The sequence below is a fragment of the Elephas maximus genome, chromosome 3, assembly GCF_024166365.1.
Source record: "Elephas maximus indicus isolate mEleMax1 chromosome 3, mEleMax1 primary haplotype, whole genome shotgun sequence".
NCBI classification, from domain to species: Eukaryota; Metazoa; Chordata; class Mammalia; order Proboscidea; family Elephantidae; genus Elephas; species Elephas maximus.
The window spans coordinates 148,506,517-148,523,321 of NC_064821.1; the positions used below are offsets into that span (position 1 = coordinate 148,506,517).

At 42.1% G+C, this 16,805-nt stretch overlaps 1 protein-coding gene across 4 annotated transcripts in view; it reads left to right on the forward strand.

Moving 5' to 3' along the window:
• Window positions 1-16,805, forward strand: part of BCAR3 (BCAR3 adaptor protein, NSP family member) — a 250,806-nt gene that overhangs the window by 148,532 nt on the left and 85,469 nt on the right. For all 4 annotated transcript variants that reach the window (XM_049879745.1, XM_049879744.1, XM_049879743.1 and 1 more), the window contains exon 3: window positions 16,046-16,085. In XM_049879745.1, the coding sequence (XP_049735702.1) occupies window positions 16,046-16,085 (40 nt within the window). The remainder of the gene's footprint in view (window positions 1-16,045; window positions 16,086-16,805) is intronic.

The following is a 16,805-nucleotide window of genomic DNA, read 5'->3' on the forward strand; positions in this document are numbered from 1 at the left end:
TCTATGCCAAGAAATTTGGAAAGCAGCTAGTGGGCCAACCAACTGGAAAAAAAAAAAAAAAAACCCGTTGCCGTCGGATTGAAAGAGACCCATATTTATGCCTATTCCAAAGAACAGTGATCCAACTGAATATGGAAATTATTGAACAATGTCATTAATATCACACACAAGTAAAATTTTGCTGGAGATCTTTCAAAAGTGGCTGCAGCAGTACATCAACAGGGAACTGCCACAAATTCAAGCTCTATTCACAAGAGGCTGTGGAACTAGGGGTATTGCTGCTGACATCAGAGGGATCCTGGCTGAGAGCAGAGGATACCAGAAGATGTTTACCTCTGTTTTTTGACTATGCAAAGGCATTCGACTGTGTGGATCATAACAAACTATGGATAACATTGCGAAGAATGGGAATTCCAGAACACTTAATTGTGCTCATGAGGAGCCCGTACATAGATCAAGAGGCAGTCATATGAACAGAACAAGGGGATACTGCATGGTTTAATGTCAGGAAAGGTGTGCTTGACAGTTTATCCTTTCACCATATATATTCAGCCTGTATGCTGAGCAAATAGTCCAAGAAGCTGGACTCTGTGAAGAAGAATGGGGCATCAGTGTTGGAGAAGGACTCATTATCAACCTGTGTTATGCAGATGACACAACCTTGCTTGCTGAAAGTGAAGAGGACTTAAAGTACTTACTGATGAAGATCAAAGACCACAGCCTTCAGTATGGATTACACCTCAACATACAGAAAACAAAAATCCTTACAATTGGACCAATAAACAACAGCATGATAAACAGAGAAAAGATTGAAGTTGTCAAGGATTTCATTTTACTTGGATCCACAATCAACAGCCATGGAAGCAGCAGTCAAGAAATCAAACGACACATTGCATTGGGCAAATCTGCTGCAAAAGATCTTTTAATCTTACAAGTGCTAAAAAAAGCAAAGATGTCACTTGGGGAATAAGATATGCCTGACCCAAGCCATGGTGTTTTCAATTTCCTCATATGCATGTGAAATCTGTATGATGAATAAGGAAGACCGAAGAAGAATTGATGCCTTTGAATTGTGGTATTGATGAAGAATATTGAATATACCATGGGCTGCCAAAAGAACAAACACACCTGTCCTGGAAGAAGTACAACCAGAATGCTGCTTAGAAGCAAGGATGGAGAGAGTGCATCTTATATACTTTGGACATGTTGTCAGGAGGGGTCAGTCCCTGGAGAAGGACATCATGCTTGGTAAAGTAGAGGGTCAGTGAGAATCAGGAAGACCCTCAACAAGATGGATTTACATGGTAGCTGCAACAATGGGCTCAAGCATAACAATTGTGAGGATGGCACAGGACCGGACAGTGTTTCATTCTGTTGTACATAGGATCACTGTGAGTGGGAACCGACTTGACAGCACCTAATAACAAGGAGCAAGGTGAGGAGATGAGGCTGGTGAGATGGGCAAGGCCTTAGAACCATGAGTATCATCTAACATAAAATAAGAGTGCTAGGCTGCCCCATATATTAATTTTGCCTAATAGAATATGTGGCATTGTAAGGAATATTGTCCAGTGGACCCAAAATCTTAGTAAATTTATTAGCCTGTTGCTGTCTCTTCCTTTTCCTTATCCACCTACCTCCACTGGAGCTTCATGCTGGAGTGAATGCACGGCCTCCAGAATGAGGAGTGAAGGCTCTAGATATTTGGAGGCCGTATCCACACCCAAAGAGACTGAAGCTACAAAGCTGTGAGTGGAGAACAGAGTTTCTCCTGGCTGTTGCGTTCACCTTTCTTGATCGTGTGACATGCTGTAGTGCATGGGTTGGTTAAGAACGATAAACCCCAACGCTGCAGTATTTGTTCCTCCTCGACTCCACTGCTTCAGGTACACAGAATATACTCTACTAGTCTAAGTGTCTAGTCACACTCGTTTTAAGTCATTTTGTATTGCATTTCAGTTCAGTGTTCTAGGAATGAGTTCATCCGTGATGAATAAAGGAATCTAGGAATCACAGCCTGTAAAGGAAGAAATCCATCACAGACATACAGGCCTTCTAGTCCCTGCCCTCAATAATAATCTAAGATTTTTGGGTAGTGTTTTCATATCCAGGAATCTTGCTGAACTTCCTTATAAGCTTTGACAATTTGTGCATAGAGCCTTTTGTGTGTTCTACGTGGACAATCATCGTTTGCGAATCCTAACAGTTTTGTTCCCCTTTCTCGTCCTTATACCTTTTATTTCTTTTGCTTATTTAACTGTATTGACTAGGACCTCCAGAACAGTCGTGAACAGAAGCAATAATAATGGACATTCTTTTCTTCTGATTAATTGGTATATTTATTTTAGTAATGTTTCTAATACTTCACCTGCCATTAAGAATGGCGTTTGCTGAGGTTTTTGTCAAGTTAAGGAAGTTCTCTTCTGTTTCTAGTTTGCCAAGTGTTAGCCTCCACTCCCATCATGAAAAGATGAATTTTTTCAAATGTATTTTTTCCATTAGTTAGATGCTCAAATGATTTTTCTCCTTCAATATGTTAATGGAGTGAATTATATTAACAGATTTTCTCATGTTAAACTGACCATACATTCTTGGAATAAACTTAATTTGATCATGAGGTTTTTTTTTTTTTTTTAAGTGAATTTGGTTTGTCAATATTTTGTTTAGAATTTTTCATCTCTATTCATGTGTAATATTTTATTATTCATGTGTGAGATTGGCCTATAATTTTCCTTTCTTTTACTGTCTTTGCTTTGGGTATCAAAATTATAATATCCTCTTTGTCTAGTCTCTGAGTTTATATATTTTCAAAGTAACGAATAATGCCAAAGTTTTGTAAAACTTGCTAGTAAAACCATCCAGGCCTGTTTTGTGTGTGTGTGGGGTGGGGGGTAGGGATATTTAACTACTAATTCCAGTTTTTTAATGGTCACAGGATTATTCTGCTTTGTTGCTACTTTCTAGGAATTTATTCATTTCTTCCTAAACTTTGGATTTTACTGGAATAAAGATGTTCATAGTATTCTCTTACAATGCTCTCTTGTATCCGTGAATTGTTTCCCCCTTTCATTTCTATATTCTTTTGTCCTTTCTCTTTTTTCCTTCTGTATTATATATGCCAGAGGTTTATCTATTTTATTAGGCTTTCCAAAGAACCAGGCATTTATTTATTGTTCTCCTGTTATATCGTTGTTTTTTTGTTTTTCTTTTTAATTTAATTATGTTCCAACTTCACCTCCATTGTTCTATTTATGCTTGTTCTCTTTTCGTAACTTAAATTGGATACTTAATTAATCTTTAATCTCTTTTCTGAAATAAGCATTGGGCCATACATTTCCCTCAAAATACCGCTTTTACCATATCCTACATGTACTGTATCCAACATTCTGAAAATCTGCCTTGTGATTGTGAGTTTAATCTAGTTACAGTTACTGTGTGTAGTAATATATTTGGGTTTACAGTTGCATTTTATTCTGTATTTCTGTACTATTCGTACACTTTAAAAAATTTTTTTAATTGCCTTGATTTGGATTGATTGTTGTTTTTATAATATCTGCTCTATTCCTATTCATTTAGTGAGTACTTTTGAAATACGTTTGCATTACTTTATAAAATACAAAGTAAACGATATCTTTACCTCTTTCTGAACAATGCAAGGACCTTTGAACACAAACTCTGGTCACCTTCCTCCTGGCTTGTACACCTTTATTGCCCCATATTTTATTTCTTTTTCTTTTTCAGCTCCACAGATTAGATATTCATATTGTTTATACCGTCAGTGCTGGTTAAAGTTCCTTGCATGTTTACCAGTTCCTTTGGTTTTCCTTCTGGTCTGGTTCATTGTTTTCATGATAAAGTTTAAAGGTGGTGAAGATAAAATCTAAACGTGTTTACATGCATCCAAGCCCCTGATAATCTGGGCCTGCCTCCTCTTCACCCTCATCTCCCAACACTTCACCATTCCTGCTGCCCCTCTCCCCACAATCTTGTGCTTTTGTCAGTTGTTCTCTTATTCGTTAATTTACAAATAGTTATTGGGCAGCTGCTATGTGCAAAGCACTGGGGATACTGAGATGACAAAAGCAGACAAAGCTTTATCCTCAGAGGATTCTATTCCAGGAGAACTGTTCACTACAGATGAGTAAGTACGCACAAGTAAGCCCATGTTTACCTTGCTCACTGGATCATGCGTCCCTGTTAGGGCTTGTAAAGTTTAAAAGAGGCCTTGATTCTGTAGGAAGGTGCTGTGGGGTTAGGAGAGAGACAGATGCCAGCCATACCTAGAAGCAGAATCTTTGATGTGGTGAAAAAATGTGGAATTATTCATTATAGATGATCTGGTAAGGAAGGTAAGTACCGTGCTTACCTTGCCTATTGGATAATCCGCCCATGTTTGAGGGAGTGAGCCTGTGAGTATTTAGGGAAAGAATATTTTAGGCAACTGCTTGGAAAAATGACATCAAGTTACCAATTCTGTTCCCTGCTGTTCCACTTCTGTTCCGGCATGAGCTGCACAGGCAGCACTTTTTCCCCTGACCACCTGGAGCTAGGTCAGTGCTCAAAAGTTAAAGGACACAGTCCTCCAGACTGCTGAGTCTGCTCAAGACCTCAGACACCAGCTGCAAGCTTGGGGGTCCCTAAGGCCCTCCTCACTTCTGACTTGCTGGCTACAAATTTGGAAACCCTCTAGACTCTCAGGATACCAGCTGTAAGCTCAGGGATCCCTGGCCCCCCTCACTTTCTGACCTGCTTGCTACAAATACGGGGATCCCCTCAACTCTCAGGGTACCAGCCATAAGCTCAGGGCACCTCAGCCCCCCTCAATTCTGACCTGCTGGCTCCCACTACTCCCTTAGGTTCAATGATTGGCTAGAACAACTCATAGAACTCAGGAAAATGCTATACTTACAATTGCAGTTTTATCATAGTACAAAGGATATGAATGAAGAGACACATACAACGAGGTCTGGGAAGCTTTCCAATGTGGAGCTTTCATGTCCCAAAAAGGAACATGCTATCCTCCTGTGTGCATCGAAGTCTCTCACCAACCAGGAAGCCCATGGAACTCCTGTGTCCAGAGCCTTTACTGGGGCCTCATTACGTAGGCACGACTGATTGAATCATCCCCCCTCCCCAGCTGATATCACCTGGTGGCCTTTCTGGCCTGGCAAGCCCTCACCTAAGTCACCTAATTAGCAAAAACACTTCAGTCACTGGGGAAATTCCAAGGTTTTAGAGGTTATCTCTCAGGAACCAAGAACAAAGCCCAAATCCTTTGGGTAAAGTTAAATTCTTTACCTCACAGCAATGGAGCAGTAAATGCCAAGGCACTGGAGCAAGAACACCCTTGGCACGTTTGAGCAACAGAACGAAAAGCCAGTGTGGCTGGGGTGGGATGAATGGAATAGTCAAAAAGTGCATTAGCTTTCTTTTGCTGCGTAACAAATTACTACAAATTTAGCGGCTTAAAACAGCACCCATTTATTACCTCACAGTTTACATAGGTCAGAAGTGTCCAGAATGGCTCAACTGGGTTCTCTGTTCAGAGTCTTACACTCAGGGTGTTGGCCAGCTGCGTTCCCAACTCAGGCTCTGGGGAAGAATTTGCTCCTAAACCCCTCAGGTTGTCGGCAGAATTCAGTTCCTTGTGGTTGCAGGACTGAGGTCCCCATTTCCTGGCTGTCAGCCAGGGTGGCTGTCACCTTCTAGAGGCATTCCCAGTCCCTTGCCATGGGCCTTCTCACAAGCACTCATAACATCTCACCTTATGTTGAACCCCCCTCATGCTTCAAGTCAGGCCCACCCAGATAATCTCTATATCTTAATGGTTACTAGGTTAGGATCTTTAATTACATTCAAAACATCCTTTCACAGCAGTGTAGATTAGTGTTTGATGGACTAAGCAGGGAATGAGAATTTTCAGATCTTTAGAATTCTGCCCACTACAGTGAGGCTGGAGAGCTGGCTGAGGCCACACGCATGAGGACCTTGTAGGCCACGGTGAGGACTTCGGGGTTTCGTTCTGATGAGATGGGAGCTCTTAGAGGATTTTGAGCAGGGAACTGATGTGATCTGAGTAAGATCACCCTGGCGGCTGTGAGGAGAGCAGACTGGACTAGGGTGGTATTAACTCCTCAACTGCTCACAGTTCCCCAAATGTATTGTGCTGTCTCATCCTGCCATGTCTTTGCGCATGCTTCTCTCGCTGCCTGGAACATTTTTAATGACCACCAAACCCCAGCTTCTTCACCAGGAAAGTCCCTATTCAGCCCTCACAACTTAGTTCAGCTGTTGCCTGAAAGTCACCTCCATGGTTTTTTTCTCTCCCACTGACACTTTCTCACAGACTTGAGTTGTGTTGGACCTGTTGATCTGTCTTCCCCACTTGCTTGAGACCTCTTTGGGAGCAGGAACATTGTCTTTGGTTCCTATATTTTCATTGTCTAGTCTGTTGTTGTTAGTTACCATCGAGTTGATTCTGATTCATAGCAACCCCATATGTGCAGAGTAGAACTGCTTCATAGGGTTTTCAAGGCTGTGACCTTTTGGAAGCAGATTGCCAGGCCTGTCTTCCGAGGCACCTTTCCACTATTAGTTGAGGTTCAAACCATCACTCAACCTTTCGGCTAGTAGTTGAGACTTAACTGTGCTACTCAGGGTCTAGCCTAGTGCATGGCATATTGCAGATAATTGATAATGTTCTTGGGATGAAGGCAAGAACTATAGAAGATGCTAGGATGAAGTAGACACAATCACTACTTTTGGGGAGTTCACTGTCTAGAGGGTGAGACACATATGTAAATAAATACACAATACAGTGAACCTGAATACAAACTCCACTCCATGGGTACAAAGGAGGTGGGCCAACCCTGCAAATTGCTAGTGTGCATGAAGTTTAAAGGGAATTTTGTCCTACTTAGTCTGGAGTCGTTGGATCTAGTTTCTCACATTTCTCCATTGCATGAAATAATGATCTTATTACAAAAGATTCCTTTTTATGTTATTTCCAAAAAGACATTTGTTCGGCAGCACTGTTAACCATTAATTTATTCTATAATATTTGAAGAAGTAAACCCTCACTGATTTAAAATTCTGTAATTTGAGGCAGACACCAGGATGCTTCCTTCCCCATCTGTATTCCAACCACATAGAAAAGAAGGCCTCTGTTAGTGAAATTTTGCTTGTGTATCCAAGATGGAGAACCCCTTCACTCAAAATAGCAAAACTTAACAGATCGAGTGTCCTTTTAAGAGGGAGGAAATTATTAATCTGGTTACTGAGGAGAAACAAACTAAAAGAGTAAATGTATCATTTCTATGATGTTTTCAACTAAACATCCCTCAGTATGAGCTTAAGAAAGCGGAACATTGGGAAGAATGAATTAACCAGAGTGGACACAGTGATGTTACTTAAAACTAACAAGCTTAAAACAAAATAACAGGGGAGTCCGGTTTCACCCCGCTGCCTCCATGCAAACTGTTGACCACTTGATGCTGGGCAGCCTGCCTGAGAGGAGGGGCCAGGCCTCCAGTTGTGAATACAGACACATACAACATCAAGGACTCGCAAGGTGGGGATTCGTAATGGGCATAAGCCAAATAAACTATTTAAAAAGCCTCTTTCTTTTATATTGCCAAGTTCCTCTGTTTATTTTCTAGTGATCTGTCTTAGAGAATGTAAATCTATGGTTCAAGGACTGTTTGCTGCACAGTCTTGTATGAATAATTAGATATTCCATTTCAAATTAGAAGCTGGGGCGACAGGGCCAATTGCTGTGTTTTCTAGCCCACCAGGAAGGGAGTTTGTACATTAAGAAAATCTTCTTTCGGGCTTGTTGAGATAGGGTAGCTGGCTGAGCAAGAAGGAGACTCGACACTTCTGCATTTAAATATAATTTTAATTCCGTGCAAGGCAGTTTTTTTTTTTAATTATTATTATTAACTTTTATTAAGCTTCAAGAGAACGTTTACAAAGGGCAGTGATTTTTAAAGCTTTCGGATTTGTAACGCACACGCTAACTTGATTTTATATTTTTAGAAAAATTGCTATAGAGTTGATTCTGACGGATGGCAACCCCGTGTATTACAGAGTAGGTCAGTCTTTACGGGAGCAAATTGTCAGGACTTTCTTCCGTGGTTCTGCTGGTGGGTTCAAACTGCCAACCTTTAGGTAAGTAACCAGGAGCAAACCATTTGTACCACCTGGGACCTTTGGTTTTGCTCTCTCTGTATTCTTTCCCTTGCCTCTTTAAAAAGGGACAAGAGGAATATGAAGATACACTAGGGAGCCCCTTAAAAAAAAAAAAATTTTTTTTTTTTTTTTTTTTGCCCCTTAGAATACTGAAACTAGAATTTTAGAACACTTAGATTTCCCGTTTGCTCTTGTAACTGGAAACAAACAAGGTTCCCTTAGCAGACCTTGCAGAGTTCATTTGGGGGTGCGGTCAATAGCAGACTTTAGTTTTCTCCATTTCTCCACTCTCAAGGCCTTTTAAAGCGAAATAACCCTGTGGGAATCTCCCAGTATCTCCTCAGGAGAGTCTCCAGGTGGTTTGCCTGCATTACTTTTTCTCTTCTCCCTTCCAGAGAGTGTCTCCTCTGGGTAGTTAACATGTGAACGTGGGGAGGCCCTGGCCCTGATTTCTTCCACATAGGCCTAGATCAATGGTGACAAGGGCTTGGGAGATTTGCTCTGCTTTCCTAAACATCCTGTGGCATCTCTTGGCTTCACCTTCCAAAAGAAAAAGTGGGAGTTGGGGGAGAGGGGGTAGGTGAGGCAGGAGAGTTAGGAATCAGGCAGAAGAGCTGCCTGAGGCGAGGGTGGGAGACGATTACTTGGCAACTTGTTGGTACCTTTTCAGAGCCTCAGGGTTGAACGATCAACTGTACATCCAGTTCCATCCTTTAGCCAGTATTTATTGAGGGCCTGATAATGTGTTGGCACTTGGCTAGGTTCTGGAGATGTAGTATAATATCGTTAGTCAGAGGACGTGGTTCAAATCCCAGCTTCTCCTCTTCCTAGCTAGGTGTCCTCTTCTGTCATCTGTGAACTGGAGATAATGCCATCTCCAAAGGGTTGTGAGGATTAAATCTTCCAACTTATGGAAATCACTGTAGCACAAGGTAAATGTCAAAAACAAGAAAAAAGAAAAGAAGTGTCTGCCCTCATATCCTGGACAGAGGACCTTCCAGCTTTCGTATCTGACAAATGACCATCAACCTTCATATCTGTCTTGTGATGGAAGTTGACCACCACTTCAGGGAGGTTCATCCCATTATAAGATGGTGTTAGTTGTTGAAAAGTGCTTCAGTGAGGTTAAAATCTTCCTCCCCACAGACCCTAGTTCTGCCTGCCATCCCCTAACCCACCTAAATAGAATAAATCAGATCTTTCTTCCACACAGAAACCCTAAGCAGTTGGACAACAAATGCTCTGTGTCCCCTTTCTCCCCGAGTCCGCTCCTCTCCAGGCTAAATGTTCTTCATTTCAGTTCTTCTACACCTTATGTGGTTTTGACCCTGGCTGCTGGCTTTCTGGGCAGGCCTGGTGTGCCAATGTTTTATTTATTATGCTCTGACAAGTGGCTCTTACCTCCTTTTGTTCTGGGTTTTAATCTATGAATGCAACCTAAGATCACACTGTTGTTGTTAATTGTTGTGTCATTTCCAACTCATGGCAATCCCATGTGTGCAGAGCAGGACTGCTCCATAGGGTTTTCAAGGCTCTGAACTTTCAGAAGCAGATTGCCAGGGCTGTCTTCCTAGGTGCCTCTGGGTGGGTTTGAACCACCAACCTCTCAGGTAGCACTTGAGTGCTTACCCTTTTGCACCACCAGGGAACCTAAGATCCCACCAGCATGTTCACTATTGCACTTGGTCAGCTAGAGTTCCCAAGTGTTTCTCATCTCTCCTGTCTTCTACTTGCACAAGTGGGATTTTTTCATTGAAAGTTCAAAATTTATTCCTGTTCCATTTCATCTGATTAGATTTTGCCCATCACCTAAAGTATTTGGGGGTGGGGGAAATGCCCAAATAATGTCATTTAACACATGCTCACACAGCTCTTAGTACGTACACTTACAGTGCTTACCGTATGCCAGGTATTTTTTTTTTAATTTTTTTAGCAGTTGAGAGCTTAATAAGCACTTTATTATTTTTTTTATTGTGCTTTAGGTGAAAGTTTACAGCTCAAGTTAGTTTCTCATTGAAAAATTTATACACATGTTGTTTCATGACATTGGTTGCAATTTCCACAATGTGACAGCACTTTCCGTCTTTCCATCCCTGGTTCCCTGTGTCCATTTGCCCAGTTCCTGTCCCTTCCTGCCTTCTCGTCTTGCTTTTGCGCAGGAGTTGCCCATTTGGTCTCATATATTTGAACTAAGAAGCACTTTTCTCATGTGTGTTATTGTTTGTTTTACAGGCCTGTCTAATCCTTGTCAGAAAAGTTGGCTCCGAGAGTGGTTTCAGTTCTGAGTTAGCAGCAGAGTATCTGGGGGCCATAGTCTCAGGGAGCCAGGTGCTGTTTTAAATTTTTTGATAATTTATTCAGCCTCCACACAATCCTATGATGCACATGCTATTATCCCCATTTTACAGATGACAAAATTGAGGCACAGAGAGATTGTGTTCACATGGTGAACTGCATCCCATCAAGGTTTACACAGTAATAAGTGGTAGAGGCAGTATTTGAATTACACTGTGGCTTCGTAGAATGTGCTCACAACCCCTCCGCCTGGGGGCCTGTTAGATTAACTAGACCCTCTGGGTTTTATTCATCTGTGAGTTTGATCACTGTACCATCAACGTTTTCATTCAAATCATCATAATAGTATGAATAGAATGGGGGCTGGGATGGAGCCTTCTGCCTTACCTGTTGGAACCTTTCTAGGTCATCAGCGTTTTGGGGGTCTTTTTGGAGACAGGAGGGTGGCAATACAGTGGTGGTTGTTCAGTTGGATACTAATCTACCTATTAAATAACTTGAATTTCCTATAACTTGTTTGGTCATGCAGCTATAACCTCCTTGCTGAACCCAGATACAATTTACTTATAGCATTTCTCAAATCTACTGGTCTAGTCATCATATCACAAAAGGAAATGTCAGGATTTGTGATTTTTAACTCCCTGTTTTTGAAAAATGCTTGCCACATCATTATTTTAGTAAAATTTTGCCTATGATTTGCCTTTTTCACCAGCCTTGCAGGTTATAAAATCCTTTTTCTTTCACTTTTTGAAAGCTGAAATACTCCTCTCTCCCTTTCTCTAGAAATGCACTTAAATCGCTCAAACTGTCTTGGGAGGGCCCGGGATAGCTAACATTGGCCAGGCTGGGCCCTGTGTCTGAGGTGCTTCCTGGCTTCAGTTAGCAGCATCCTCCCTCAGAGATGAGACCTCCTGTCTTAGAGAGCCAAGCTGGGATTCACCTCGAGGCCAGGCTGGCCTGTGTTCTCCTACCACCCTGCTCTCCCGCCCAGAGACCCAGTGCCCAGGAACCTGGGGTATTCTTCTAAGATGTCCACACCCACCCTGGGGTGAAGTCTACACTCCTATTTGATCCTCTGCCACAACACACTTAGCAGAAGAGATGGAAACCAGGAGGCACTGAGCTGTCTCTGTCCCTCTTAGTCCAGGACCCTTTGCAGTGATGGAAATATTCTATAATCATATTGTCGAATATGGTGGTCACTAGCCACATGTAGCTACTGAGCACTTGAAGTGTGACTAGTACAACACAGAAACTGAATTTTAAATTTTTATTTAGTTTTAATTTACATAGTCATATGTGGCTAATGACTATCCTGTTGGACAGTGCAATTCTAGAAAGAAATAGTTTATATTACACAGATGATTCTTAAAGTGCTCTGGGGGCACAACATTTAAGCACTTCTCTGCTAACCGAAAGATTGGCTGTTAGAACCCACCTAGCGGCTCCGTGGGAGAAAGACCTGGTGATCTGTTCAGGTAAAGATTACAACCTAGGAAACCCTATGGAGCAGTTCTAGTCTGTCACATGGGGTTTCTATGAGTTGAAATTGACTTAACGGCACCTAACAACAACAACAGATATATTCCTGGCTTCTGGGAGAACAAGTGGGTTTCATTGTTCAGCTATGGTTGTTGTTGTTGGGTACCTTCGAGTCAATTCCAACTCATAGTGACCCCATGTGACAGAGCAGTACTACCCCATGGGGTTTTCTTGGCTATAGTCTTTAGGAAAGCAGATTGCCAGGTCTTTCTCCCAAGGAGCTGCTGGGTGGATTCAAACTGTTGACCTTTGCATTAGCAACCAAACACTTAGCTGTTGAGCCACCAGAGCTCCTTGCTCAGCTATGGTACCTTTATAATACCTTTAAGGTATTTGTCTGAGGTCCTTTTTTATGTTTAATTAGAATGCCAGTTTATTAATTCAGAATGAGAAACATTGAAGCCTTTTAACTTAGGAACTTTTAATTTGAATGTAAGTAGGAAGGACAAAGCTGTACCTTGGAGGGTATGGTGAATGGTTTTGTCTTGGCTGTTGTGATGCTTACATGGTAGTTTCCGAGTTTGTGCCTGACTTTAAGGAGTCCTTAGAACATTAACAGACCCATTGAGTGTGATAGGTGTGGTGTGACACGTGTTAGAGGTGTTGAAAATGCTATTAAGAAAGATGAAAGTAAAGAGAGAACAAGTTGCAGGGAGTGAGGAAATGATAAATGTATTGGATCATTTAACAACAGGAAGGATTTCAAAGGACAAAGAGGAAGCACACCTGTGTAAAATACTGTAGCCTTGTTGCATAGACGACTCATCAGGGAGAATCAAAGAAAAACGGTCAACACCGTGGAAAAAGGGGTTTCTAGATCCTTGGCACAATCCTTGGATGGTGCAAACACTCAGCTGTTAGCTGAAAGGTTAGAGATTTGCGTCTACCCAGAGGTGCCTTGGAAGAAAAGTCTGGCTATCTACTTCTGAAAAAATCAGCCATTGATGACCCTATGGAGTACAATTCTACTCTGACACACATGGGGCTGCTGTGAGTCAGAATCGACCTAACGACAACTGGTTATTTGTTGGTAGTCTTGGTTGCACTTCTATTGGTATAAATATTTGAGCTTGCAGCCAATATATGTGTATTTATTTATTTATAACAGTGGTTGTTGATGTGTGGTCCATGGACTCCTAGGATTCCCTGAGACCCTGACAGGGTATCTGTAAGTTCTAACCTATTTTCGTAATGATACTGAGATGTTATTTGCCTTTTTTATTGTGTTGACATTTACACCGATGGCGCAGAAGCAATGGTGGATAAAATTGCTGGTGCTTCAGGGCAAAGCAAGGCAGTGCCACCAAACCATTCTAGTAGTCATTGTGTTCTTCACTTCCATGCATGCCCAATGAAAAAAAAAATACGTCAGTTTCACCTAAGAATGTCTTTGAAACAGTAAAAAATGTTTGTTTTTACTGTTTTTTTTTTTTATTATTGTACTTTAGATGAAGGTTTACAGAACAAACTAGTTTCTCATTAAACACTACACACGTTGTTCTGTGACATTGGTTAACAACCCCATGGCATGTCAACATTCTCCCATTTCAACCCTGGGTTCCCTACTACCAGCTTTCCTGTTCCCTCCTGCCTTCCAGTCCCTGACCCTGGACTGGTGCGCCCCTTTAGTCTCGTTTTCTTTTATGGGCCTGTCCAGTCTTAGGCTGAGGGGTGAACCTCAGGAGTGACTTCACCACTGAGCTGAAAGGGTGTCCAGGTACCATACGCTCAGGGCTTCCCCAGTCTCTCTCAGGCCAGAAAGTCTGGTCTTTCTTTTTGAGTTAGAATTTTGTTCTACATTTTTCTCGAACTCTGTCTGGGATCCTCAGTTGTGATCCCTGTCAGAGTAGTCAGTGGTGGTAGCTGGGCACCATCTAGTTGTACTGGACTCAGTCTGGTGGAGACCGTGGTAGATGCGGCCCATTAGTCCTTTGGACTAATCTTTCCCTTGTATCTTTAGTTTTCTTCATTCTTCCTTGCTCCCGAAGGGGTGAGACCAGTGGAGTATCCTAGATGGCCACTCACAGGCTAGTAAAAAATGTTTTCATTTTATTAAATTTCAACCCCTTGGATAAACATCTTTTTAATATTTTTGATGAAATGCGAGATAGGTATAAAGTACTGCTGCATAGGAAGTAAGATGGTCATCTGGGAGGAAAAGCTCTCATGCTATTGTTTGAATCGCAGTCTGAAGTAGCCACTTTTTTCATAATACATCATTTTTGCTTGAAAGAACAACTGACAGACCAACTACAGTTATTCGATATTGACATTTGGCAGGTATTTTCTCAAAAATGAGTGAAATAAGCCTGCCACTTCAAGGCTCCATGTCCATCCCAAGTGTGGTGGTGCCCTGAACTGTGGATGGGCACACCCTGGGCCCTAGGCCTTGGCCTTGCTGCTCTCACACAGCTCAGTGGAGTAATGCCATAGTCTTACGTCTCCTGAGCTCTCTCCAGAGAAGTGCCCAAGCCTGCCGGGGACGCTTCTCTGGGAGTTTAGTGCACCCATCTGGAGGTGACTTCTACCTTTTCTGGTTGCTGGTGGGGACCCTCTCCTTTCTAATGGACACTTTCTTTCAGTAGATACACTAAGACTCCCCTTCAGGCTCCGGAGCTGTTCTGTCCTTCTACAACCATTGCTTCTCGCCATGATGATGTGTTGATTTTTTGAAATTTAAACCTTGACACCAACTATCTTTTCACACTCTGTGTTGGGGTGAGGGGGCGGGACTCACGTTAACCCGTTTAGGCACTGAAAACATTAGCTCTCAAATCCCACCTTCCTCTTTTTTTGTCATTGCCTTAGTCAGATCCTCTTTCCACCTTCCGTAATAAGTCACCCTCCTCAGTGTCTTCTGCTGCTGTTTATTTTTCATTGTCTAATTAATTCTAACATACTACGATAGACCTCTAATGTTGTTGTAGTTGTTGTGAGTTGCTGTCCAGTTAATTCCAACTCATGGCGACCCCAAGCGTGCAGAGTAGAACTGTTTCATAGGGTTTTCAAGGCTGCGACTTCTCAGAAGCAGGTTGCCAGGCCTGTCTCCTGGGTGGATTTGAACCACCGATCTTTTGGCTAGTAGTTGATGTTTAACTGTGCCACCCAGGGACCCCCTATGGCATATATTAAACCCATTGCTGTTGAGTCAATTCCAACTCATAGCAACCCTAAAGGACAGAGTAGAACTGCCCCAAAGCGTTTCCAAGGAGCAGCTGGTGAATTTGAATGGCCGACCTTTTTGGTTAGCAGCCATAGCATTTAACCACTGTGCCACCAGTGCTCCATAGCGTGTATTAGATGGGAACAAAAACAACAACAACAAAACACTCTGGCATCAGAGAAGATCAGGATGAATTGCTCAGGTTTACACTAGGAGTGAGTGGGTAGTAAATAAACAAAAAAAAATCATTGCCGTCAAGTCGATTCCGACCCCTAGCGACCCTATAGGACAGAGTAGGACTGCCCCATAGGGTTTCCAAGGAGCGGCTGGTGGATTCAAACAGAGAACGATGTAGGTTAGAAGTGGAGCTGGGTATAAGACTCCATCCTGGGCAACCTTGGCAGCCGCTCCGCTACGTGAGCCCCTGGTTTCTTAGTGTCAAAGTAGGCATGACCCTGCTGCCTGGTGGGGTTGTGTGAGGATTACCCCAGACGATCTAAGAATGTGCTGCATGTTAGAACTCCCATTCCTGCCTCACTCACCTCTGTCCTTCTCAGAACCTTTTGCTTTAGACTCTTAGCCTAGTTTTTCATGTTTGGATGACCCTAGAATTACCACTTATAAATATTCTAACATTCTGAATTTGACAGAAAAGCATATGGCAATTCTACACTGAGGTCATGGAGATGTCCCTCCACTGCCTCACACACACCATGAAAAGAACCTGAGTCTCTTCTAGCTTCCTATCTGCCTGCTGTGGGTATTATAAATAAGGAGCAAATAAGGTTGGACACACTTTATTCAGTGTAAAGCATTGTTCTCACTTTTTCTCATATTTGTATTTTCTCTTCTCAGGGATCAGCATCTTCTGGACCCAACTCTGGAGTATGTGAAGGTAGGAAACCAGGACTCAGCATGTAGTCATGAGCCTGTGTAATACATTTCCCGTTTCTAACACAGTGTTGCCAAATCATGCTGCAGTCTGGCTTATATAGAAGCTGCTTAGATTGTCTGAAATAACTGAGACGTAATTTGACTCTCTAAGGCCTTTGGTAACCTTTGTGGGATCTTACGTCATTCCTAGTTCATGTCTACAATCTTTTCTCCTTGTCTGAAACCCTTGGGGCCAAAAAAAAAAAAAAAAACAAAAAACCCACTGCCATCAAGTCGATTCTGACTCATAGCGACCCTAAAGGACAGAGTAGAACTGCCCCATAGAGTTTCCAAGGAGCGCCGGGTGGATTTGAACTGCTGACTTTTTGATTAGCAGCTGTAGCTTTTAACCACTACAGCACCAGGGTTTTCCACTTGGGGCCAGTGTGTTTTAAAGTTCAGAATTTTTTTAGAAAGGTAATATGGTGAGCCTCCAAAGAGGCTTGGAATCAGAACCCATAATCAAACTCATTATTTCTGCATTGAAATGTAAGAATAGTCACACTAATTAGTATAAATAGACTGTGAATAACTTTATTTCAGTTCAAGTCACCAAACGATGTTGGGTTTGTCTTACTGCCACATGAGTTTAATAACAAATAATAATAATAATAATGGCCTGGGATCAGAACCCATACTCAAACTTATTATTTCCACAGTGAAATATAGGAATATTCACACT